Source organism: Epinephelus moara, chromosome 15 (genome assembly GCF_006386435.1).
Source record: "Epinephelus moara isolate mb chromosome 15, YSFRI_EMoa_1.0, whole genome shotgun sequence".
NCBI lineage: Eukaryota > Metazoa > Chordata > Actinopteri > Perciformes > Serranidae > Epinephelus > Epinephelus moara.
The window spans coordinates 16,700,393-16,719,576 of NC_065520.1; the positions used below are offsets into that span (position 1 = coordinate 16,700,393).

The following is a 19,184-nucleotide window of genomic DNA, read 5'->3' on the forward strand; positions in this document are numbered from 1 at the left end:
CACGAAGTACAAATCCCACCATTTAGACATGAATTGACATGACTTACAAGTTATCTTTGAAAGTGGAGATGTGCGAATTAGGGTAGTATGACGCTTGTGCCTCTATGACAGGGCTGGACGCACCTTTGGGAGCTGCCTGCAGGCAAAGCACAGGGCAATTAAATCCGCTGTGTGGCAATTATTTGTGCTTACCGGTAAATCAAAACACCTGGGTGTGGCGTTGGGACATGTAGTTGTTCAAGTTGTGGTTGATTAAAACGTGTTTCTTGTCTAGTCTATGTCCATTTTCTGTCTCTCTCTTTAGGGGTGATGTCCTCGATGACGTTGGAGGTTAGTTTCACTTTCTTGTGACGCCGTATTTTTACCAAACAAGGTGAGTTATACTTATTCTATTCTTCTTCTGTGGTGTATTAAAGCCTGTTTTTCCATTCAAGGTGTCTAAAAAGGGAGGGCTACTCTACTTACTGTTTTTCTTAGAAGCTAAGTTGTAGCAGTATTATAGTATAAAAATACTCCATCACAAGTTAAAGTCCTGCATTGAAAGTGTTTTAAAAGTACAGAGACAAATGTACTTAAAGTATCTGATGAAGCAGCAGACCTTTGTCACTTAATAATTACATAAGCTCTTTCATGTTATAATTAGTGATGTGAAGACTATTTTACACACAGCTGGATTGCATTATATATGAAAATGAATGAACATTTAAAAGGATGATTTTTTCGCATGCAGCTGTCAAATAAATGTAGTGGGTTAAGTATTAAAATCTACAGGAGTAATAACTGTGTGAATGTGGTATGGTTAGTATGATGCAGTCATATTTGTTCTCTGGATTAATTATTAATGATTTATTATTTTATTTTGTAGACTTTGACTCGTAGGGGTTGTAAGTTTTGATGGACAAATCTGAACATATAAATCATAATGTATAATACAGTATGTTAAACCACATATGAATATAATATAAGTTAATTGAGTTAATTGTGCGTCATCATTTGTTCCATGTTCAGGCTGACTGACAAAAGCAGTCCGTTTCTGTTTGTGTCAAGCTGTAGGCTCTAGTATGGACGTGTCTGACGGGGCAGATGAGGGAACCCTCCCCTCCAAAATGACTCCACTTGGGGAACATGACAGCTGGACCGAAGCTCAGAGGTGAGATGACCATCAGATCAGAGCTCAGCAGCTGTATCATTGCACATATGTGATTATTAACAGTAAAAACTCTGTGTTGTGTTTAAGCCCAGAGCGACAGCAGGAGAGACCAGACTCTCCTGTTCCCAGCTGTGTGTCCATGAAGAGCAACCAGTCAAAGGAGCCACCTCTTGGTTTTCAAAAACAGCTTTCTTCTGAGACAGAGTAAGTCCTTTTATTTTGTATTATTTAAGCCTTTGAGGTCCAGTGTGTTGGATTTAGAGGGATATATTGGCAGAAATGGAATACAAGTACTGTAAGTATGAAAGTATATTTTCTGTCGGGTGCATTCACACCAGGATAGTCCGGGGTACTCGGTTTGATTGGGCGGGGAATGCCGAAGAAATTTCACACTTTCATTTGGTTCGGTTCACTTTCACACTGCACTTTTAAAGTGGACCAAACCGCCTGGACAATGTCACGCAGTTACAACAGCTGCTCGTTTGGGGGCGGTATTGCCCGAAACGACCACTGACCAGGAAGAAAAAAAGCACGAGGAAGAAGAAAACCCGGCTCATTGATTGGCCAGGGCCGAAAACGGAAATCCATCCCTTCAATGCACTGCACTGTACGTCACTTCCTCTCTTTGGCTCACTGGATAGTCCGTTTGCATTTCCCACTGTAAGCCAACCGCACCAGGGTTCACTTGCAAGTGAACCGAGACCCCCAGTTTTCAAGCGGACCAGGATTCGCTCCTATGGTCCGCACCAGAGTTCGAATGAGCGTTCACACCACTCCAAACGAACCGAACTATCCGTCGAAGTGGACCAAGTACAACCCCACACATACAACCCCAGCAGGACAATGCACCATGTTGCACCACAGAAACGGTTCAGGAATACCCTGAGGAACGTGACAAAGACAAGTCGATCTGGCCTCCAGATACCCCAGATCCGAATTTAATTGAGCGACTAGAAGTACCCCCGATCCATGGTGGGACCTGCTTGGATCAGACTTGGCTCTGACCTGTCGAGACATGGACACAGGACTTCGAGGGATGCCCTGCAGTGTCTGGCAGTGGATCCTTTGAGTTATGTGGGGTACCAGCATACCCCACAGACGCTCAATCAGATTTGGGTCTAGGGGCCGACGCCTTCACTTCTTTTTCACTTTCCTCAGGCCAGTCCTGTCACTGGGGGGCGTGGATGAATATCTGGACCATAGACTGTATAAAAATATGGACGAAGTCACCGTGACGTCACCCATTGGTTTCTGAGGAGTGGGTTTGAAGCTCAAAGTAGGCAGCTCTGGCCGTCGCAGTCTTGGCAGTGCGTGACTCCGCCCAACTCCCGGCCAATCAAAAATGGGCAAAGAGACGAGCCAAATGAAGCCTGGTTGCTTAAACACACCCACCTTGCTTGAAGTTGCTAAGTTAGCTAAGGCTAACAAGCTAGGCTACTTTGGCTAGCCCTGTGGTGTTGGCTGCTCCCGCTCATGCTCCCACTTGGTGCCAGCTCCTTCATGATACAAAATATCCAAAAGGCACAAACATGGCTGAGAGGTCAGGTTCGGTGACTTGCGAATTAGCTGAGATGATGCCTAGCAGCCAGCCAGCGGCTAGTTAGCCACCCGTGATGGCGCCACCTGTCACTCAAAGTGACCACACCCTTAATAATGCGCTGTAAAGTTGAGCATTTTAACATGGGGGTCTATGGGGATTGACTCGCTTTTGGAGCCAGCCTCAAGTGGCCATTTGAGGAACTGCAGTTTTTGGCACTTCCGCACTGGCTTCACTTGTCATCCCTGGAGGTTCCCGCTTGGTCTGGACCTAAGGTTTCCCAGCAGAAGACTGCATTTTAATCAGATGATCAATTTATTCACCTCACCTGTCAGTGGTTTTGATATCGTGGCTGATCGGTCCGTGTCTCTCCATAGACGTTAGAGAAAAAGAAAAATAGGTCTGTGATGGATACCTCAAAACTGTTATACTCCTTTTCTTTGTTTACTTACGAGGTCTTAGAAACCATCTTCACTTTTGTCAGAAAATTTGACACAGTTGAAGTGGTCTATAAAAAGAAACCATCTTTCTTTGGTCAGGATCCAGCAGGAGAGACCAGACTCTCCTGTTCCCAGCTGTGTGTCCATGAAGAGCAACCAGTCAAAGGAGCCACCTCTTGGTTTTCAAAAACAGCTTTCTTCTGAGACAGAGTAAGTTGACATTTTGCTTTGTACTATAGAAGCATAAACAAAGCAATTGACAGTGGTTTCAGAATAAATTATTTTTAAAGGCACCGAAGTGTGTGTGTTTTTCCTCTCTCTCTCTCCAGACTACGACAGGAAGTGTCAGATGCTCACATCGGTCAGTCTGCCCTGGAGGGTCAAACAGACTCCATATTTACGGTGTGTAAATCTACACCTGCACAGTCACAGCAGTTCTTGTCTTTATTTTGCTGCACAATGGATGGAGCATTTACAAATGAAGCTTTCTATTTAATTTTCCAGCTGCTTGAGGAGACCATCATCGGTTTTGTGAAGAAGGAGCTGAAGGCGATGCAGAGGGCCGTGAGCTCTGAGTGTTCGGATGACGAGGTGACGGACAGCAAGGAGGAAGAGGATATGAGGAACAGCAGAGAGGCGTTTCTGAGAATTGTGACACACTTCCTGAGGAGGCTAAAGCAAGAGGAGCTGGCTGATTCTCTTCAGAGCAGTAAGGTTATTTCTACAGCTTCAGCACGATGGAAACAGGAAGCACTGGAAGAAGTAGACTGACAGTTCCAAAGTGCTAGAAATGTATATAAATATTTTCAAGGGATGCCCATAGAAACTCCATATGTACATCAAAAATGCTGTTGCCGTATCTTCTGTAGCATCCACTTAGTATTTTCGTATTGTTTTTTGTTCATGCAGAATCTCCAACGGCGTGCCAACTCAAACTCAAATCTAGCTTGAAGCAGAAGTTCCAGTGTGTGTTCGAGGGGATCGCCGAAGCAGGAAACCCGACCCTCCTGAATGAGATCTACACAGAGCTCTACATCACAGAGGGAGGGACCGCAGAGGTCAGTGGCGAACATGAGGTCAGACAGATCGAAACCGCATCCAGGAAACCAGACGGACCAGAAGCGACAATCAAATGCGAAGACATCTTTAAAGCCTCACCGGGAAGAGACGGACCAATCAGAACGGTGATGACAAAGGGAGTGGCTGGCATCGGGAAAACGGTGTTGACACAGAAGTTCACTCTGGACTGGGCTGAAGACAAAGCCAACCAGGACATACACTTCACATTTCCATTCACTTTCAGAGAGCTGAATCTGCTGACAGGGAGAAAATACAGCTTGGTGAAACTTGTTCATCACTTCTTTGGAGAGGCTAAAGACGCAGGGATCTGCAGGTTTGACGAGTTCCACGTCGTGTTCATCTTTGACGGTCTGGACGAGTGTCGACTTCCTCTGGACTTCCGCAACAATGAGATCCTGACTGATGTTACAGAGTCCACCTCAGTGGATGTGCTGCTGACAAACCTCATCAGGGGGAAACTGCTTCCCTCTGCTCGCCTCTGGATAACCACACGACCTGCAGCGGCCAATCAGATCCCTCCTGAGTGTGTTGACATGGTGACAGAGGTCAGAGGGTTCAATGACCCACAGAAGGAGGAGTACTTCAGGAAGAGATGCAGAGATGAGGAGCAGGCCAGCAGAATCATCTCCCACATCGAGACATCCCGAAGCCTCCACATCATGTGCCACATCCCAGTCTTCTGCTGGATCACTGTGACAGTCCTGGAGGATGTGATGAAGACCAGAGAGGGAAGAGAGCTCCCCAAGACCCTGACGGAGCTGTACATCCACTTCCTGCTGGTTCAAGCCAAACTGTGGACCGTCAAGTATCACAGAGGAGCTGAGACGGATCCACACTGGAATCCAGGGAGCAGGGAGATGGTTCTGTCTCTGGGGAAGTTGGCTTTTGATCAGCTGCAGAAAGGCAACCTGATCTTCTACGAGTCAGACCTGACAGAGTGTGGCATCGATATCACGGCGGCGTCGGTGTACTCAGGAGTGTTCACGCAGATCTTCAAAGAGGAGAGAGGGCTGTGTGAGGAGAAGGTGTTCTGCTTCGTCCATCTGAGTGTTCAGGAATTTCTGGCCGCTCTTTACGTCTTTCTGACTTTAATGAACTCTGGCGTCAATCTGCTGTCTCCGTCAAAAGCCTGGTGGTCTAATCTATTAAGGGACAAATCCAAACTATCATACCTCTTCCAGAGTGCTGTGGACATGGCTTTACGGAGTCCAAACGGGCACCTGGATTTGTTCCTCCGCTTCCTCCTGGGCCTTTCACTGCAGACCAATCAGACTCTCCTGCGAGGCCTGATGACGCACACAGGAAACAGCTCCCACAGCAGTCAGGACACAGTCCAGTACATCAAGAGCGTGATCAGAAGAGACCTGTCTCCGGAGAGGAGCATCAACCTGTTCCACTGTCTGAACGAGCTGAATGATTCTTCTCTAGAGGAGGAGATCCAGCAGTACCTGAGTTCAGGACGTCTCTCCACGGTCAGACTCTCTCCTGCTCAGTGGTCGGCTCTGGCCTTCATCTTGCTGTCATCGGAGGAAGACCTGGAGGTGTTTGACCTGAGGAAATACTCTGCATCTGAGGAGGGTCTTCTGAGGCTGCTGCCAGTCGTCAAAGCTTCCAAAAAGTCTCTGTAAGTTTAAAGAAGACAGGACAGGACAGCCCAAAGCCATTCATTCCTACAGAATAATGATTATTTTGAAATTATGTTTTTGTCCTTCTTCAGGCTGGGTGGCTGTAACCTGTCAGAGAAAAGCTGTGAAGGTCTGGCATCTGTTCTCAGCTCCCAGTCTTCTCGTCTGAGAGAGCTGGAACTGAGCAACAACAACCTGCAGGACTCAGGAGTGAAGCTGCTCCTTCCTGGACTGGAGAATCCACGCTGTGGACTGGAAACACTGAGGTTAGATCATGCACTGTACGGTTGATCCACCACTCAAATGTCCTCTTTCGTAATTCTATCATAGGCTTTAAAGGGACAGTCAATGTTGGGCCATCAGTAAGCGCCCTTGTTGGCTTTTTTGCTGTTGACTGTGGAGCCCGAGAAATCATTCTGATTGGCAGTTCAGCTGAACGCACGAGAAGAAAATCAGAAGTGAGGAAAGTAAACAACTAAAGTCAAGAGGGAGTGAGATTGAAACAAGCTCATCATATTGGGTACCTTATGGAATACATTCTGTAGAAGCGCTCGGATGCAGCGTCAGTGATGTATCCTGGGGTCATCGGGTGTTTCGGGTCTTTGTTGTTAATGTGCTAACAAATGTCTTGAATACGTCCTGTCGCGTTTTCAGTTTCCCTTTTTGAATGACGAGTATAGACTGCTGCTACCTGCTGCTATGTAGAGTTATTTCCTTTGGCTGTCTGCTGTCGTCTTGACGTTGTGTTCAAGTGCAACTTTTTGGCGGAGATGCAAGCGACATGAGGCGATGCAACAGTCCGACTTAGTCCCCACTAGTTCTTTGATGTCAGCTTGGCGCATCTGGGTGTTTAAATATAAAGAACAAAACTTTCAACTGATTTTTGCAGGTTGAGTCACAACAATCTCACAGAGGAATGCTGCCAGGAGTTGGCATCAGTTCTTGGCTCCAAATCATCTGGTCTGAGAAACCTGGACTTGAGTTACAACAACCTGCAGGACTCTGGAGTGAAGGTCCTCTCTGCCGGACTGGAAAGTCCGCACTGTGCCCTGGACACACTCAGGTCAGGATAAATGATGTTTCACAGGGTGGTAATGACTCAGAGGTGTGACACAGTAAATGTATGTTAATATCCATTCTTCTTCAGGCTGGTTGGCTGTAATTTATCAGACAAAAGTCGTGGCGCTCTGGCTTCAGTACTCAGCTCCCAGTCCTCAACTCTGAGAGAGCTGGATCTGAGTAACAACGACCTGCAGGATTCAGGGGCGATGCTGTTCTCTGTGGGGCAGGAGAGTCAGCGTTGTAGACTGGAAACTCTCAGGTTAGATCACATCACTGTGTGTCACGTCTTCCTTAAATTCAGACTATAATATTTGTTGGTTGGTATTGAGGGTGAACAGACTTAGACACTGATCCCATGATGGTTTCTTTTTATATTCAACTAGGTTGAATCAAACGAGGCTCACAGACAAATGCTGTCAGGAGTTCTCATCAGTTCTGAGCTCCAAGTCGTCCAATCTGAGAGAGCTGGACCTGAGTAACAACAACCTGCAGGATTCAGGAGTGAAGCTTCTGTGTGCTGGGCTGGAGAGTCCACAATGTGCACTCCAAACTCTCAGGTTTGATTAATGTTTTAGGATTTTGGGGGTTATATGCCTGACTGTTTCTTGTCTTTCTTCCTAAACATACTATAAGTGTAAATGTGTGTGTTCCTTTGGCAGGTTGAATCAAACGAACCTCACAGAGAAATGCTGCCAGGACCTCTCATCAGTCCTCAGCTCCGAGTCCTCCAGCCTGAGAGAGCTGGACCTCAGCAACAATGATCTGCGGGATCCAGGAGTGAAGCTGATGTCGGCTGGTCTGGGAAGTCTACACTGTGCCTTGGAAACTCTCAGGTCAGTATTCTGATGTTTATGAAGTGCGTTACTGCAGTTTTTGGCTTGTTCATGAAATGCAGTTGCCCTTATGTTGTCAGGTGGTTTATCTCATTGTCTGTGCAGCCACAAATGTACTCGCTCATCTTCTGTGCTTCTACACTTTACACCTCATTAATGCCATCGCTAAGACCAGTTTGAATATTACTAAGTACGTTCATTGGTTGAAACCCTTCAGGCTGAGTGGATGTAAGTTATCAGAAGGAAGTTGTGAAGCTCTGGCCCCAGTGTTTAGCTCCCAGTCGTCCAGTCTGAGAGAGCTGGAAATGAGCAACAACGACCTGCAGGACTCAGGAGTGAAGCTGATGTCTGCTGCGCTGAGGAGTCCACACTGTACGCTGGAAACTCTCAGGTGAGATAACATTATAACATGACTTTGTACCTGGTTATATAAGCTTTCTGCATCAATCAAAACCTGAAAGTAAACACACTGGCATTTTACATTGTATAAATTAGCTGTAGACAAAATTGTTGTTGCCATTTTCGGCCACAAGAGGGAGTCTAGTGCGCTTCTGTTTAAAACAATCCAAAAACACAGCTTATGAAATCCTGTAGGGACTGATCTATGTTTATTTTTCAGACTGAGTCAAACTAGGCTCACAGAGAAATGCTGTCACGAGTTCTCGTCAGTCCTGAGCACCAAATCGTCCACTCTGAGAGAGCTGGACCTGAGCAACAACAACCTGCAGGATTCAGGAGTGAAGCTGCTCTCTGCTGGACTCAAGAGTCCACACTGTACACTCGAAGCTTTAAGGTCTAATTACTGTATATTTATGCTTCCTTTTTTCTATGAAATGTCCTGTGATGTCCCCCATTAGTGTGTGGACCGCCATTTTGAATAGAGGTGTAAGGGAGGTGCAATGTTCTGGAGTCATGTACCTGCAATATCACAGCCATTTCCAGACCAGTGAACTCATAACAACATCTAGCCATACTTTTAAATGGACAAAACTCCCTGCTCGTGTGTTTTTGTATTTGTGTAGGCTGTCAGGCTGTTTGATCACAGAGGAGGGCTGCACCAGTCTGGCCTCAGCTCTGAGGTCCAACTCCTCCCATCTCAGAGAGCTTGACCTGACCTACAATCATCCAGGAGACTCAGGAGTGAAGCTGCTGTCCGCTGGAGTGAAGGATCCAGGATGGAGACTGGATACTCTCAGGTACGGGGTGAAAACTTAAACCTGCATTCTTTCAAACGTCCAGCAGGGGGCGAGTCTACTGTTGCAAAAAGCATTTAAATTGTAGAAGTGAATGAGAAAATTACCCTACTTGTCACTTGTGTTATTACCTTGGTGGTTTATGAAACAAACAACTGAATAACTAAAGCAAAATGAAATGAAATGAAATAATAAGCGATGTGATATTGCGGTCAATCGAAAATATCGGAGCCAAAAACTCACCCTCTTTGTCTAAGAGCTGCCTCAGTGCTGGTCTGACTTTGTTTCCCTCTTCCAGTGTGGATCACGGATGTGCTCAGTGGTTGAAATCTGGTCTGGTGAAGTGTAAGTGTGTAAAATTAAAGATTCAATTACAAAGCCCATTCAATCAAAACCTTCAGACCCACATCTGTTGCCTTTTCCTCTCCGTCAGACGCCTGTGAGCTCACGCTGGACCCGAACACAGCACACAAAAACGTCCACCTGTCCGAGGACAACCGAAAAGTGATGCTGTCCATCGAGAAGCAGCCGTATCCCGACCACCCGGACAGATTCGACTGGTGCTACCAGCTGCTGTGTACGACCGGTCTGACCGGTCGCTGTTACTGGGAGGTGGACTTTGAAGGAGGGGTGGACGTTGGAGTGACTTACAGAGGACTCAGGAGGAGAGGAGCCCGTGACGGCAGTCGGCTTGGATGGAACGAGAAGTCGTGGAGTCTGGAGCTGACTGATAAATGTTACTACGCCTGGCACAGTAATATCAGAACCGCTCTTCTCACGCCTCCCTCCTCTGCGTCTAACAGAGTCGGAGTGTATCTGGACTGGCCTGCCGGGACTCTGTCCTTCTACAGCGTTCTACCTGACACTCTGCTCCACCTGTACACCTTCAGCTGTGCATTCATTGAACCTCTGTACCCTGGGTTTGGTTTCCTGTCGTTGGAGTCGTCAGTGTCCCTGTGTTGAGATGGGAAAGCGCTGCCGTCTGTTGTCAAGCCTCTCAGGGACATTAAAGCTGTGCTCTGCTTTACCGATACCATGTGATTACTGAGATCATTATAGATGGAGAGCTGCAAAAATCGTTAGAAATATATGAAAGTGTTTATTCATGTAAAGTATGAAAGTATATCTTCCAAAATGGCGTGCGAATTAAGTGCAAAAGTCGAATACATTTAGAAAAGCTGAATATGTACAATCTGAAAATAATACGAAGATGATTCTGTGTGTGATGTGCAAGAGACAGGAGGGAAATACTTAAATGTAACGTTCAGTATTCACATGATCAGACATAAAGAAAACGGACTTCTAAGATGTGTTTTTCTACGTTGGATTTCCAGTCTCGTTGCTGTGGCAACAGCCAGTGACCTCCGAGGAAGGCGCTCGTGGCATCCTGCAGACAGGGCGAGCATCAGCGAGCAGCTTGTAGTTCAGGCCGATGACGAGCGAGCAGAACTGACTGACGTCCACGAAGTCGCAGCAGAGGATGTTGACCCTGTCCGCCTCGCGCCCCGGACGCTGCTCGCTCGCCCAGCGGAGCAGCCCAGAGAGCGCCCTCCTCGTCATCTCCCTCATGTCCTGGAGGGGATGGCAGAGGACGTAGGGAGTGTCTTCTGTCAGGTTCAGACCGCTGACGTAGAAACCAGCTGGAAAACAAACGGTCAGCGAACCATCAGTAGGGAGGTACAGTCCAAGAAGTACTGCAGTGTTTCCATTTTAGCCACTTTATATTTTTATTCTTCTAATTTTCAGTGGGAAATATTGTAATATTAACTCCACTATATTTATTTGACAGCGATACAGACTGGTTGCTTTAGTTTGTTATGTTGGTATATGAGGTAGAACAGAGTAGTAATGGTAGAAAATTAGCTTCACCTTAGCCAACTTTAATGTTACCATTAGCATATGAATACATTAATATTAGTGACAGGGGTCATTCTGCATTGTGACTTCTTTTACTTTTGATATTTTAGGTGCACTTTGTTGCTCATATTTTACCTACTTTGAATGCAGGACTTTTGCTTTTTAATCTAATTTTTATAGTGTAACATTGCTTTTTTCAATTTAGTAAATTATTTTAATACTTTCTGACTGTTCAATTAAATAAATGAGCAATTATTTAATTAGTTATTTTTTAATAAATAAATGAGCAAACTTTCTTTAAAACATGCCATAAGACCTAGTATTTATTTTATTTGTTTTGAGTATTTCCCTCCAAATTAAGTTCACTATTAAAAGTTACACTTTTCAAATTAAAATTGTGCACAAATTCCCAAATTTTCTAGCTTAGCTTCCCTTGGAGGTTTACTGGAAATTTTCTGTATTTTTGACAGATATTCCAGGAAAATTTCAGGGGAAAAAAAAATACAAATTTCTTTCCTTTTTTCCATTAAATTTACAGGAAATTTTCCAGAAAATGTAGGGAAAAATTTACTGGAAATGTTTCAAAAATACGCTTGAAAACAATACACTTTTGCCGGAAATTTACGGGACATTTATCTGGAAATGTATGCAAAATATCCAGGAATAACTTTTAAAAAAAAGAAATATCGAGCTTAACTTCCCTTAGAAATTTCCTGGAAATTTTCCATATTTTTTTTTTTGTTTGGCAGATCTTCCAGAATTTCAGGAGAAGTACTACAAATTTATTTTCTTTTTTTTTTTTCTATTAAATTTACAGGGAATTTGCGAGAAAATGTAGGGACAATCTTCAGGAAATGTATGGAAATTGTTCCAGAAATAAGTTCACAATTAAAAGGTAAAATTCAAACTGTGCAAATTCCCAAGCTTAACTTGGCTTAGACATTTTCTGTAATGTTTTAAAGAAATTTTGCTGAAAATGTGTGCAAAATATCCAGGAGATTTGCTGAAGATTTCCAAGTATAAGTTTTCAAATAAGTTCACTATGAAAAGGTATGCTTTTCGAATTAAAACTGTACATAGAGCTCCAAACATCGAGCTTAACTTCCCTTGGAGATTTACTGGAAATCATCTGTATTCTTTTGTCAGATCTTCCGGGAAAATTTCAGGAAATGTACCATAATTTTTCCTTTTTTTTCCCCCATTAAATTTACAGTAAGTATTCCAGAAAATGTAGGGAAAATCTTCAGGGAATTTGCTGGAAATGTTGCGATTAAAAACAATAAAAGGTACACTTTTTTAAAATTGAAATTGTAACAAAGTTCCCAAATTCCTAAGCTTAACTTGGCTTAGACATTTTCTGGATTTTCATGAGAAATTTTGCAGGAAATTGACAGGAAATTTATCTGAAAATGTATGCAAAATATCCAGGAGATTTGCTTTTCAAATAAAAATTGTGCAGAAATTCTAAAATTTACCAGCTTAACTTTCCCTCACTTTTTTTTTTTTGACAGATCTTCCAGGAAAAATGTCAGCAAAGTTACCAGAAATTTCTTTTCTTTTTTTTTTGCATTAAATTTACCGAAGATTTTCCAGAAAATGCAGGGAAAATCTTAAGGAAATTTACTGGAAATGTTTCAGTAACACGTTTAAAAATAATAAAAGGTACACTTTTTAAATTGAAATTGTGCCAAAGTCCCTGAATTCCTAAGCTTAATTTGGCTTGGACATTTTCTGTATTTTTTTTTTAAATAAATGTAGCAGGAAATTTACTTAAAATTCCCAGAAATAATTTTTAAAATAAATTCAATATTAAAAAGGTACACGTTCTGAATTGAAATGGTCCAAAAACTTCCTAATTCCTAAGCTGAATGTCCCTTGGACAGCCGATTTATATCATTTTAAACTCTCCCAGACAGGGTTAAGGGCTGAAGGCCTTTGGGGGCCCCTACCTTCCTCCACCACTGCCTACCTGGTCTTCCACTGTGCTTCTGGTCCTCCAGGTAGGCGATCACCTTCTTCGGGTCCGAGCTGTCAGCATACCTGGAGACAGAGCGCCCCCATGAGGCCAGTCAGTTTGATGCTTAAATTAGACTTTATCTGATTCACATCTCATGGTGTAGAGACATCAGCAAAGTATTCATGTGAGGTCATATGAAGGCATAAATTAGCAAAACATGATTAATTCTGCAGGTTGTTGTTTTACAGTTGTGAGCACCTGCTTGATTTTGATGCACAATAAAACAAACATGGCGTAAAACACATAGATTTGTGTATTTACCAGTAAGGTATGTCATGCCACAGCTCAGGGTGCAGCAGCACCATCTGCTGGTTGCCATAGGTAACAACAACCTGCTGATGTCTGGACCAACAGGAATGCAGAGTGGGAACGTCCTGCATATAAACACATGGACACAGTAAGTATTCCATATTTTTAATTAAAAATTAATTAAGTTTGTGACATCTTCAAGCAGCCCAAAACCTAAATATATTCAGTTTACAGTGACATAAAACAGCAAATCTTCTCATTTGAGAAGTTGGATGCAGCAAATATTGGACATGTTGGCTAATAGATAACTTTGATTTTATTAATAGTAAAATAATTGTATCCTCAGGCTCAGTCACCTGTGACGAGCAGAGCTTCTTTCCGAACAGCGAGATGATGTACTCCACAAGGTCCACGTGATCTTCGCTGGTTAGTGATTCAAAGTGCGAGCAGGAAATGATTATAATCTCTTTGGGATGAGCGTCCAACCAGGTAGCCAGTTCATCCAGAGCCTCCTGCACACACACATACAAACACACACATATTTTTTAGTCATTCCTTCTCAGTAACTCTCCTCCTGTAACTTAAGTCTTCCTTGTTCCTGTTCAAACTTCCTGCTGAGTGCACCTTCACAGTCATCAGTGTGTAGATGCCGTGGGCGAAGAACAACTTGCTGCCTCCCGATGGCTTCCTAGCGATCCGCAGGTCCAAGAAACGAATACCAAGGTCACATTGATCACTGAGGACGGATTGCTACACACACACACGTTAGACACACAGCATTAATACACCAGAGACAAAAAGATGGATTGGCATTCATCACAGACTGAATATCAGAACAAAGGGTGACTTATTTAGAGCTCGTAGGAACAAAGCTCTCGCTGACGCGGGCCCTTCTGCACATGAATACTATTTGTCTGCTCACAGTCTTTGTGAAGGTGCCTCCTCTCTAGTCGCTATCCGTGACCTTGAGCACATACAGAGATATGGACTTGGAGTTGTTTGACTTTACAGGTTGAGGAATGGCACCTGAACGCACCATCAGGGGCCAGAATGTCACTTCAAAATCTCTTACGATAAATTGTGACATGTGTGCTGACATCCCTGGGTTTATATGAGAAGAGGAAAAGGTCGCTAGCTGCTGGGCTAATTTATACAATGTAAAATGCCATAGGCTTGTGCTAATAACGTTAGCATGTTGGATTTGTTTGGAAAACGTGTTTAGTGTGACAGTAATTTTTGTCAGTGAACCTTGTGAGTTGTAATGAAGCCAAATTTTGTAACGTTACCTTTGTTAAATGTTGCTGTTGTCCCTGGTTTTATATGAGAAAGGGAAAAGGTCGCTAGCTGCTAGGCTAATTTATACAATGTAAAATGCCATAGACTTGTGCTAATAACGTTAGCATGTTGTATTTGTGGGGAACATGTGTCCAGATAAAGACAAGTGTTTGTCTGTGAATGCTGCGAGTTATAGTGAAGCTGATTTGTGTACTTGTGTTTGAAACTGTCTCTATTAAGCCATGTTTAATGTGTGTTTAATGTGTGTTTTGAATCAACACAGCACAGCGCCGACTAGTGTTTTGGAGGTGTAACTGCAGAGTGACACAAGTATAAATCCCGCTGGTCCATGTACCTGTGTGGTGGCCCAGCGGTAGACACAGGCTCGAGTACACCAGGGAAACAGCATGTCAGTGACTCTGAGGACACGGGGCTCTGATCTCAGGACAGGAGAGGACACATCCAGGCAGAAAGACATGCTGTCATGGCTCCCTGTGGTGAGAGGTGAACAGTTAGTCATTAAATACATGCCCACAAGTACCCCTGTCCATATACTTTTGGCCATGTAGTGGACACACGGAGGAGATAAACACAAGCAGGGTAATGTGAAAATAAAATAAAGCCAAGTTTGCCCGACTTTCCCCTGGTATGTCTCTCTTACCGGGTATAGCCAGGTCCCACAGCGGGACATCCAGCAGCTCCTCGGGCAGACGCGACATCCAGTCCGGGTTTCCTCCCAGCTGTAGCCGCTCTTCATCTTCCATCGTCTTCACCGGAATCATTTAGTTTTATCGCCTATCTGCTCAGCTAAACATCCACTGGTTTCGCAACGAAGGTTTAACATGTTCCTTTTCCTTGTTGCGATTGCAAACACCCTTTGTTTACAAAATTTCCGCATATCAAAACGTCCGTTAAGCTAACGGCTACAACAAGCTAGCACTTCCGGTAAAAGCCTTCACAATTGAAGCGGATAAGTGACGCGGCGGAAGTTTGTTTACGAAATAAAAGCTTAACAAGCTACTAGTTAAAGGCACAGGAAATGCAGGCTTGGACAAAAACCTATTTTAGTTTCACCCTGAACTTGTTGTACAATAAACAAATTATCTTAAAATACATTTAGTTTAGTTGCTCATATGTGAAAAACGAGAAGCTAACGGCTACAACAAGCTAGCACTTCCTGTGATATCCTTCAAAATAAAAGCGGATAAGTGACGCTACGGAAGTTCGTTTTCGAAGTAAAAGCTGAACAAGCTGCTGAACAATACATTTTATTTATTGAATTAAATTGTGAAATAGAATTTGAATATAATATTGAATTTATTTTAGTTTCAGCCTGAACGTGTTTCTACAATAAACACATCTAAAATAGATTTAGTTTAGTTTATCTGCATTAAATAAAAGAAAAAAAAGAAATTTAAACTTAAAACATTGTGCAGGAGAGGGAAGAATCCAAAAATGGCCTGTGAAGATACAGTCATACATAAAAAGAAAAACATTTATTAAGATTTATTTATGCATTTGTGTAGCAACTGGTTAAAACAACAAACAAACATGTAAATAGCATGTTAAAAGTTGATTTCAAGCACAAAGAAGTATCTTCCATTTAGAACCACACAGGTGTCGCTCTCTGTGTAAATATATATAGTGTTTTTAGTTTTTATTTAACCAGGAAGTCCAATTGAGAGACCTGCGCCAATCAGAACACATTTAAAATGCAATATATAATACAAAAATCTATGATAAAACAACAACTATTAGATAAAAATATACCAGTTGCTGTTGTCTGCGAGTGGTCAGTGACGTTTAACCCACCAAATCATAAAGAATGCAGTGATGAGTCAGGGATTTTGCATTTGTAAATAAACGTAGAGATGCATGGTGCACTGAATCAAGGCTATTTAAATGGAGGAGGTTACATGCACAAGATTTCACCGTAGTCAATCACAGACAGAAAAGTAGCCTCCACAAGTTTCTTCTTGGCACTGAAAGTAAAACAAGACTTATTTCTGCCTCCTTGGTTATATTGTGCACAAGTTTCACAATTTAATTACTGAATAATCACCTTAAACTGTGATATTTAACCACATTCAGTATTTTAATGTGAAATTCATGAAGGTAAAAATTGTAATTTTAAAGAAGTATGCTGCAATATATGGAGTTTAACTGTGAGATTACAGTGAAATACAGTAATTCTATGGGAGCAAACTGCTAAATCACAGCAATACATGAGTTTAACTGATATTACAGTGAAATACAGTAATTCTATGGGAGCAAACTGCTAAATCACAGCAATATATGGAGTTTAACTGTAATTCTATGGGAGCAAACTGCTAAATCACAGCAATATATGGAGTTTAACTGAGATTACAGTGAGATTACAGTGAAATACAGTAATTCTATGGGAGCAAACTGCTAAATCACAGCAATATATGGAGTTTAACTGTGAGATTACAGTGAAATACATTAATTCTATGGGAGCAAACTGCTAAATCACAGCAATATATGGAGTTTAGCTGTGAGATTACAGTGAGATTACAGTGAAATACAGTAATTCTATGGGAGCAAACTGCTAAATCACAGCAATATATGGAGTTTAGCTGAAATTACAGTGAAATACAGTAATTCTATGGGAGCAAACTGCTAAATCACAGCAATATATGGAGTTTAACTGAGATTACAGTGAGATTACAGTGAAATACAGTAATTCTATGGGAGCAAACTGCTAAATCAGCAATATATGGAGTTTAACTGAAATTACAGTGAAATACAGTAATTCTATGGGAGCAAACTGCTAAATCACAGCAATATATGGAGTTTAACTGAAATTACAGTGAAATACAGTAATTCTACAGTAATTCTATGGGAGCAAACTGCTAAATCACAAAAATATGGGGTTTAACTGAAATTACAGTGAAATACAGTAATTCTATGGGAGCAAACTGCTAAATCACAGCAATATATGGAGTTTAACTGAGATTACAGTGAGATTACAGTGAAATACAGTAATTCTATGGGAGCAAACTGCTAAATCAGCAATATATGGAGTTTAACTGAAATTACAGTGAAATACAGTAATTCTATGGGAGCAAACTGCTAAATCACAGTCATATGCAGACTTTACTGCTGTGAGATGTCGTTTCACAATACTTTATTGTAAAAAATTATACAGTAACTGACTGTGAAAGGGATGCAACTAGTAGCCTATGATTTACCGTAAGTTTACAGTCAAATATTTCACCATGTACCTTACAGTTTTTTGTCTATTGTTGAACCTTGCTGTTAGCTAGTTCTTATCCTTTGCACCTTACTGTTATCTGGGTTTATATTTAGTTTATTTTTGCTCTATATTTATTTTAATCCTTGTGAATTACACACTTTGTATCTGCATTCCTGTAACACTGTATTGCAGCTGCTGCACTGCAGTTTCCCCCCGGTCTTATCATGTCTTTCTTACCTTATTCTACTTGTTAAATATAGCCCAGGCAAAGTCAACACCAAAACAAGTATTTCCCTCCACTTGCACCACCAGTCTATAAAATGAAACGGAAATCAAAGCCACATTTTATGCAATTACAGCTTGATTTCTTTGCTTAGAAAAACATGCAATAGTCAGATGACTTATTTAGGTTTATTTCAGGCCAAAGGCACATAGAGGCACTTTTTATGTGCATTCCTTAAGAAACCATTTATCTCATTACCTAATTCTGATGATCTCCTGACATTTCCTTAACACAGTGACGTATTTCACTTCATCAGAGTGTTTGTCTTCAGACTGTAGTACATTCAGGTGACGTCTTTAGGTGAAAGTATGTCCTGTAAGAGCACACAGCTTAATGAAGAGCTGTTTACGTGGTCTTTACATTCGTACAAGACGTGCCAGATGTACTGACCCACACACTACATACAAGTGACTTAGTGTGCTTTCCAAGTAAGGGCTTTATGTTGGTCTTTAAAACTTGCCCATCATGACTTAACTCAAGGGACATGTTTGATATCTGTGTGTAATGATTAGAAGTGATCATTTCATGTTAGTGTTTACCTGTCACACTCTTTTACCTATTTTATTTTAAATGATTTCAAAAGGCCTGACGGGGTACAAGTTATCCAGTAGACAGAGAGATAGAGAGACCAGAGATCAGAGGTAAAAATAAATTACTATTCTGTTAATTTTCTGATTTATCTTGTGACCAATATGACAAACGCCATCGCCAAAAAAATGTTGGCATTGTGCGTTTCTGCAAAACATGGGTATGGAATATTTGTACAGAAAAACAACTTGGTTGGTTGGTTTTGGCTTAAAGCACCCAGTTTTAGTGGCACAATCAAAGCCTTAAATGCCTCTGCTGCTCTCTTAAAAGGAACCCAGACGTTTCAACACTACTAAATATTACCGTGCGGGTATGTTTGTGCACAAAAACAGCTTAGTTATGGTGAGGAAAACGACCATGTATTGGCTTAAAATGCCCAGTTTTGGTGGCACAATTGCTGCTGGAAACGTCTTGAATGTCGAGCTAAAAAACACTCGCTTTTGGTGAATGGAAATGCCGATGATGTCTCCCTAAAAACACCCAGTCTTGTTGTCTATTGGTCTTGAACAGTGGTCTGCGGCTGGGCAGCAACGTTTTCCGTCTGCTGACCGAGCTGACGCAGCAGAAAATCAAATCATACAAAAAAACATCGAAAACACTTAACTTATGACCCAGTTTTAAGTGTTATCTAACTGACATCTGCGGCACATAGTGACACTCATTGGAGTCACACACCGTCCGATTATTCCACTTTCAACATTTCAGCTGCAGAAATGAGGCCGAGGACATGTCACCTCTCTGAACCTTGTCACAGCACTGTCGCATCTGGCATGTCACC

General features: G+C 42.3%; 2 protein-coding genes across 4 annotated transcripts; one reads left to right on the forward strand and one right to left on the reverse strand.

The window, feature by feature from the left end:
• LOC126401937 (NACHT, LRR and PYD domains-containing protein 12-like) lies at positions 1 to 9,898 on the forward strand. Of its 3 annotated transcripts, XM_050063507.1 has the most exons (18): positions 1 to 194; positions 305 to 373; positions 1,048 to 1,150; positions 1,243 to 1,354; positions 3,227 to 3,337; positions 3,457 to 3,529; positions 3,632 to 3,836; positions 4,037 to 5,831; positions 5,925 to 6,098; positions 6,722 to 6,895; positions 6,980 to 7,153; positions 7,278 to 7,451; positions 7,554 to 7,727; positions 7,945 to 8,118; positions 8,347 to 8,520; positions 8,750 to 8,923; positions 9,219 to 9,265; positions 9,354 to 9,898. In XM_050063507.1, exons 3-18 carry the CDS (start codon positions 1,126 to 1,128, stop codon positions 9,881 to 9,883), a joined length of 4,290 nt encoding a protein of 1,429 aa, XP_049919464.1. In that variant the 5' UTR covers positions 1 to 194; positions 305 to 373; positions 1,048 to 1,125; the 3' UTR covers positions 9,884 to 9,898. The 3 variants fall into 3 exon arrangements, with proteins under 3 accessions (XP_049919464.1, XP_049919462.1, XP_049919465.1); XM_050063505.1 differs by having other exon boundaries at positions 1 to 373; positions 1,238 to 1,354; XM_050063508.1 differs by lacking the exon at positions 3,227 to 3,337 and having other exon boundaries at positions 1 to 373; positions 1,238 to 1,354.
• Positions 9,899 to 9,999: 101 nt separating this feature from the next.
• LOC126401938 (PI-PLC X domain-containing protein 1-like) lies at positions 10,000 to 15,260 on the reverse strand. The gene is made up of 7 exons (XM_050063509.1): positions 14,980 to 15,260; positions 14,674 to 14,810; positions 13,668 to 13,793; positions 13,400 to 13,555; positions 13,056 to 13,168; positions 12,747 to 12,817; positions 10,000 to 10,560 (listed from the first exon to the last, which is right to left on the reverse strand). The coding sequence occupies exons 1-7, from the start codon at positions 15,098 to 15,100 to the stop codon at positions 10,238 to 10,240; spliced, it is 1,047 nt and encodes a 348-aa protein (XP_049919466.1). The 5' UTR covers positions 15,101 to 15,260; the 3' UTR covers positions 10,000 to 10,237.
• Positions 15,261 to 19,184: the final 3,924 nt, after the last annotated feature.

Coding starts and splice junctions, on each gene's coding strand:
- LOC126401937 (XM_050063505.1), top strand. CDS start 1,062: ATGGACGTGTCTGACGGGGCAGATGAGGGAACCCTCCCCTCCAAAATG. Junction 8,521..8,749: donor TGTACACTCGAAGCTTTAAG/GTCTAATTACTG, acceptor GTATTTGTGTAG/GCTGTCAGGCTGTTTGATCA. Junction 8,924..9,218: donor TGGAGACTGGATACTCTCAG/GTACGGGGTGAA, acceptor TCCCTCTTCCAG/TGTGGATCACGGATGTGCTC.
- LOC126401938 (XM_050063509.1), bottom strand. CDS start 15,100: ATGATTCCGGTGAAGACGATGGAAGATGAAGAGCGGCTACAGCTGGGA. Junction 13,794..14,673: donor ACCGCTGGGCCACCACACAG/GTACATGGACCA, acceptor GTGTGTGTGTAG/CAATCCGTCCTCAGTGATCA. Junction 12,818..13,055: donor TGGCATGACATACCTTACTG/GTAAATACACAA, acceptor CTCTGTCTCCAG/GTATGCTGACAGCTCGGACC.